The sequence below is a fragment of the Chiloscyllium plagiosum genome, chromosome 33 (assembly GCF_004010195.1).
Source record: "Chiloscyllium plagiosum isolate BGI_BamShark_2017 chromosome 33, ASM401019v2, whole genome shotgun sequence".
NCBI classification, from domain to species: domain Eukaryota; kingdom Metazoa; phylum Chordata; class Chondrichthyes; order Orectolobiformes; family Hemiscylliidae; genus Chiloscyllium; species Chiloscyllium plagiosum.
Window position 1 is genome coordinate 16,924,775 of NC_057742.1, and position 6,914 is coordinate 16,931,688.

Sequence of the window (6,914 nt, forward strand, 5' to 3'; positions counted from 1 at the left end):
AACAACACACCATTCTGCTTTTTCTCTGCTGGCCACAGAAACATCTGTCTGTACCTCGGACTACAGAATCCCCTAACACAATTGATCTCTTGGAAACCGACGTACCCCTCGTTGCATTAGAGCCAGTCTCAATACCAGAAACTTGGCTGTTCGTGCTACATTCCCCTGAGTTTCCATCACCCCCTACATTTTCAAAAAAGAATTTCTGTTTGAAATGGGTATATCCACAAAAGACTCCTACCCTGGATGCCAACCTCTCTCACCCTTCCTAGAGTTAACCCATCTATGTGACTGTATTTGAGACTTTTCCCCCTTCCTATAACTGCCATCCATCACATACTGTTGCTGTTGCGAATTCCTCATCGCTTCTATCTGTCTCTCCAACCGAGCAACTCGATCTGATAAGATTCGCATCCAACAGCATTTATGGCAGATATCATCCGCAGTAACCCTTAAACTCTCCTTAAACTCCCACATCTGACAAGAAGTACATATCACTGCAAAGGCCATTTTTGCTCCTTCACAATCTACAGACCCAGAAAATAACACCGTCTTTTTACTCTGCAAACACTGCCCCAGGTTAAATTAATAGCTATGGCTTACATTTTAAGTTTAATTCAGAGACTTATCTTCAAAAATCTCTCTCTTTCTCTTCTGCACTGTCCTCACCATGTGCTTCCTTTCTCTGTTCTTCTCCCTTTAAAACTGCTGTTGTTTTGACTTTTTTTCTCCAAAGTTCCAAAACAATGCAACAACATATAAAACAGTCATTGCTGTTCCTGGAATTCCAGGAAATCGCCTCCAACATCTAAAATACCTCAAAAAAAAGGAGCAGCTCTTACAGCCAGAAATGTTTCCCATCCTCCATCTTGGATTACTCAGAATCCCACCTCAAATGACTCATTAATACATTGAACTTTAAAAATTGAGTGAGATTTGATTTTACTAATGGCTATAGATAAACCAGAATTGTTTTTGATTTATGTGACATAATTCAGGATTCGCAAGCATTGTACTTTGCAAAGCTATCAAGTACGGTAATTGTGAGGTAGTCACGTTAATGTGTAACAATATATGCATCTGATTCACTTTGGTGGGAATATTAACAGTATTACTATGTGTCTGACCTCTAACAACAAAAGCACATACTCAGAAGTTTCTTTGATTGTGATATTGATTGATGTAATACCATTTATTAATCAGATTGAATACTCAGACACATAGTTAGGATATTTGAAAAGTGACTATTTTAATATGTTCACATATTAAAATATTAGTTCACATAATGTGAACTAATTTTAAGATCACTGAAAATTATTTGTTGTATCTTGGTACATTAAAACTATCAACAGATAAGATATTAAGAAAACATAAACTACCCATTATATGATTAACAACAGTATTATTCATAAACATTTTCGGTATAATATTTTCATTTTTTAAACGCTGCAAGTTGATCGACAGAGTGCACCTAACAAGACTACATACCCCTGGTCTCACTGAGTTGTGTTATTTAACTACAAAACTCATTTCCTTTAGTTATGGAGCGAGTCACCGATCAACAGGGCTTCCTAGCATTCCCAAAGACAAAGGTGGAATGAAACAGAAGAGACAGAAATATAGCACAAGTGACCAGAATGATAAATGGAAGGTAGGATCCACTTCTCAACATTTATTGCATGTGGTCTATTTGTTTTAATTTTTCCTCTCTTTAAATGAAGCTAGTAAGTAGGTGTAATTGCTTTTCTATCTAATGCCATTCAATTGTTTGACTATTGGTTTGTGAGGCTATGGTTTCTGTGTCGTCAGTGCATCAGCTTATCTTGTCTTTTCCAAATGTGTGCATTTTGTAACCGTTTGAGTCAGGAGCAAGAACAACAGAAAAGATCAAAGTATTTTTTTTTAACTGAAGGGGAACAAAATAATAGTTTGAAGCACAAATGGAAGTGCCATAGATACTTTACAATTGTGGTTCTTATCTAATGCCATCTACAATGTGTTATTCTCAGATCTAGGTTTTTTTTAAATTAATCAAGTCAAACGTTCTTTTACAGGATATAAACCAAAAGCTTCCTCCTGTTTCCTCAAACAATAAGAAAAATGAGAACTGAAAGATCACCATTAAGGATTTGATAAGAAGCTGGAGTGACAGTTCAGTGACAGCTGCTATTTGAGTGCTTTATTGATATTCTGTGTTGATCATTGTACTCTGTTTCTTTATGGGGTAAATAAACTGCAGTTAATAAAACTGTTCACTGACATGATTAAGTCATCTTTGGTTAAACTAATGTTCCTTTTCCACTCCCTTCACCTGAAATTCAATTCAAATACAGTTGGACACAAGCAAATGCCATAGCTACTGGAAATTTGAAATACAAACAGAAACTGTGGAAAATACCCAGGTCGAGCAGCACTTTTGGAAATGAAACACTTAACACTACAGGTCCATGGAAAGTTAGAAATGTGGTAAATTTTTCTCAACTGTAAGTGGTGAGGGGAAGCAGGGAGGATGAACAAATGATAAATGGAAAAACAGGAGAGAATAATTGACACAAGCATTGATGGTGAATGGCCAAAGGCGGTGGTCATGTTTAAAACGTTTATTCTTAAGTCAATGATGGGTAAGTTGTTAGAGGAAATTTTAAGGGGCAGAATTTACATGCATTTGGAAAGGCAAGCACTGATTAGGGATAGTCATCATAGCTTTGTGCATGGGAAATCGTGTCTCACTAACTAGATTCAGTTTTTTGAAGACAAAGAAGATTGATGAAAACAGAACAGTAGATGTTATCTACATGGACTTCAAAGTGTTCAACCAAGTTCCGCAAGGTTAGTAAAGTTAGATCACATAGGATCAAGGGAAACTAGCCAATTGGATACAAAATTGGCTTGACTGTTGGAGACAGACGGTGGTGGTAGAGGGTTGCTTTTCAGACTGGAGGCCTGTAACCAGCGGTGTGTGACAAGAGTCAATGCTGGGTCCACTGCTTTTTGTAATTTATATAAATGATTTGGATGTGAATATAGGATACATGTAAACTTGCAGATTGCACCAAAATAGGTGGTGCAGTAGATAGTGAAGAATGGGCCAATGGGCCGAAGATAGTCAGATAGAGTTTATCTTAGATAAATGTAAAATATTGCTTTTTGGTAAAGCAAACCAGGGTAGGACCTATGCAGTTAAATGTAGGGCCCTGCAGAGTGTTACCGACCACAGAGACCTAGCATTGCAGGTGCATAGTTCCTTGAAAGTGGAGTCGCAGGTAGACAGGTGAAAAACGCATTTGGAAATCTTGCCTTCATTGGTCAGAACATCATGTATATGAGTTGGGACATTATGTTGCAGCTGTACAGAACATTGGTGAGGCCACTTTTAGAATACTGTGTGCAATTCTAGTCCCCTTTTTAAAGGAAGGATGTAGTTAAACTTGAGAGTGTGCAGAAAAGATTTAGATGGATGTTGCCAGAACTATATGGTTGCAGGGAGTGGCTGATTAATTTAGGACTTTTTTCCCTGAAGCATTGGAAGGGTGACCTTAAAGAGGGTCATGGATTGGGTAAGTAGCCAAGGTCCTTTTCCTAGAGTAGTGGAGTCCCAAACTAGAGGATATAGGTTTAAGGTGAGAGGGGAAAGATTTAAAAAGGACCTGAAGGGCAGGGATGCAGAGGATGTTGAGTGTATGGAATAAGCTGCCAGAGGTGATGGTAGGTACAAATACAACATTTAAAAGGATGGGTGTATGAATATGAAGGGATATGGGCCTAGGGGACTAGGTCAGATTGGGATGTCTGGTCAGTCACTGACATGTCTGTTTCCCTGCTGTATGACCCAAGGACTCTATGACTTTCACAGGTTGGCAATGTCATTGGCAGGACTAGCATGTGATTCCACTCCCTAACTGCTCTTGAGAAAGTGACAGTGAGCCATCTTCTTGATCATGTGGTGTTGGTGCGCCCACAATACTGTTAGGAATGGAGCTACAGGATTTTGAATGAGTGACAGTGAAGAGACAGTAATATTGTTCCAGGTCAGATGATGTGTGGCATGTAGGGGAACTCAAGTCATTAGATTTGAGTCAGAGAGAGGGATGATATTAATAGATATGATACTTCTTTGATACCCATGCTGAATATAAGGACCATAATGGTCTTTTTTAATTTGGATAGGAGATTAAATGCAAAAGAGAATTATTTCAGAAAAGATAACATCAAAAGTTGCCAACAGTGCTAAATTGGTAAACCATACTTGTCTCAATGTATAAAATTTGAATTTCAAAATTCTAAGCCATATTGATTTACTAAGGAGTGGCAATTGATTTACATTTTTAGCTGGCATGAGGACCAAGTAGAGAAGTTGAGTTTAATCGAAGGAGAGTCCTGTTTAATTGAAGGAGAGTCAAGAGATAGGAAAGTCATCTCACAAAAAAAAATGTAAACTCGGAGATGGTGAAGGCGTGGGAATCAAAGTAACAGAAATATTTATGTCCATTATTGGAAAAGCACTCAGGGTGTTCCATGGCAGTGAGGATAGAGAAAGGTAGCAATGGCAGAGACAATTGAATCCAGGGTAACTTAGCAGCAAAGAGGTGATCGTGAAAGGAACAAGAGTGAGAGATTTAAGGAAACATTTGGAATTAGAGAAACCTGTGGTTATCTTAGCATTCACGGATATTCCTGGAGTTGTTACTAAATTTGGCAGAGAAATACAGAGCTGGATATGGCCTAACCATTGTTAGTAATGGATGGCTAAATAAGTATTGAACCATTTATGATCAAATCTACACTACTTGGTTGTAATGGGGCAGAGGTGAAGCTCTACCAGGTAACCCACAAGATGGAAAGCAAGCAAGAGTGGGAGATGAGAAGGTGGTAGAGCATGGTTGTAGCAGCAGATGTGAAGACAGGGTCAAAAACTAAACACTTCTAAGTTTGAAAATGCTGTTAAAAGCAATGGATGAGAGATTTTATACCTCCAAAATTGGATGCAGAATAGGATTTTGAAGGAAATTGTGCTTGAGGAGAATTACAAGAAAGTCATCAGAGATTCCTGCCTCTGGTTAAGCTAGTCTAAATATGTTGTAAATAGAAGAATCAAGAAGAAAGAGCAAGCATGAGGTTCCTGGAGGGAGAGATTACAAGAGGACAGTGGACCCAGAGCACACAAGGTCACCTAGTGTTAAATGATGTCTCATATATAGGTCAACTAATATATTTGTTCCCATGTCAGTATGGTTGAAAAAACATGGGATGTCATGATGGTTTTGTAGCAACCACTTCAAACTGAAACACTATTCAAACAATTGCTCCTGTAATGAATACAGTTCATTTATCCTTCAAAAATGTTAGGATGTTAGGCAAATATTGGCATCCAAAAGAGTGAAAAAAAGAACAGTAAACCTTTCGGAAATGTAAAAACTAGCTCTGTTTCTGTTTTTGAACAAATTGTTTAATATATTTGGATGACATTTCTGTGTGTTGCAACTATTTCAGACTGTGAGCTCATGATCTACTTCACCATAAAAATAATCCTTGTGACATCATCTGACCTACCTACATTCATCAGCCATTAAAATCCAGGACATCATAATAGAGGCTCCATTGGGTCTGGGGCAGTGACTGTGCATAGCTTAAGTACAGGGATCCCAGGTCAGGTCCAACATTGGGGTCTATAATTTTTATCCTTGTTCTTGCTGAAAGCCTTTGTTATTCTACAACTGTTCCAGTTCTTTTGTTGCTCGTCTTGCAATACCATTCAAACAGGACATCATCCCAAACTCAGGCGTCTGTATTCCTTCTGTACCAAATCCTGCCTCACTCATCATTCCTTTCCTCACTGACCTATACTGGCTCCTGGTTGGCAATTTAAAATAGCCAAACGTTTTTTAATGTCCCTTCAAGTCCTCCATCTTCTCAAGTTTTGTAGCCTTTCCCAAATTATAAATATACTTTCTAGTGTTTGTTCCCTTCCTTTGTTCTATGATTGTGATTGAGATAGGCATGTCAGCAAACACCATCAGTCCCATATCCTGAAATTTATTTTCTAAACCCCTCAGCTTTCTCATGTTCTTTCACTTGCTCCTTAAAATCCTCATCTTTGGCCAGACTTTGATCACTTCCTCGCCCTCACTTCCTAAAATCTCTGCAGTTGCTTCAGTGCTCACTTTTTTTAGTTACATTATTTTGGGAAGTTTTTTATGTGAAAGTTCCTTTAAAAATGTGAGGGAGTCAGTTGACTCAATTGAGTGGATGGCTGATTTGTGATGGAGCAGCATTGATGCAACTCCCACATCGCCTGAGGTACCATGAAGGACTGTTCTACCTAACCTCTCCGCCCACCAGAGGCATGGTGACCCTCACGTTAAACCAGTTGTTTTTCTCTCTCTCTCTTTCTCTCTCTCTCTTTCTCTCTTTCTCTCTCTCTCTCATGAGAAAGCAGCCCAATGATTTGGAAAGACGATGGCAACTTTACATCTATATAAATGCACCCTACTCTTTCTCCACTTATATTTCTTTTTGCTAAGTCTCTCTAAATTTGAGCATCTTCCACCATCCAGATCAAATAGAGGAAAGGTCACTCAGGTAACATTAAGAGGAAAGAGACCAGGGTTGTTTTGGTTACTGTATGCACCATCCATTATTTTTAAATGTATGGTTTATCATGAATTTCTGATCACACCATGTAGGAGTTCATTCCTTGCAATGAATTGGAAGTGGTAACATTTAGATTCTGACACTTTTGGTCAGTGCAGGTTAGGAGGTGACCGTTGTTGATATATAAAGAAATATTCTGATACTTTGAGGAAAGTGATTACAGAAGTTTTAAGAATTAGTTTACTTGCAGATTTGTTTGTTTTTTATGGTCTGGAAACAGCTTGAAAGTGCATGTAGTACCTGCTTTAGACTCCAAACTTGAG

The 6,914-nt window shown here is 38.4% G+C and overlaps 1 protein-coding gene across 1 annotated transcript in view; it reads left to right on the plus strand.

Annotated features, from left to right (window-relative positions):
* The window catches only part of LOC122539893, a 63,884-nt gene extending 61,651 nt beyond the window's left edge, over window positions 1-2,233 (plus strand). Inside the window, exons 10-11 of the mRNA XM_043675045.1 lie at window positions 1,540-1,651; window positions 2,055-2,233. Coding sequence (XP_043530980.1) covers window positions 1,540-1,651; window positions 2,055-2,111 — 169 coding nt within the window. The 3' untranslated portion in view covers window positions 2,112-2,233. The remainder of the gene's footprint in view (window positions 1-1,539; window positions 1,652-2,054) is intronic.
* The last annotated feature ends 4,681 nt before the right edge of the window (window positions 2,234-6,914 follow it).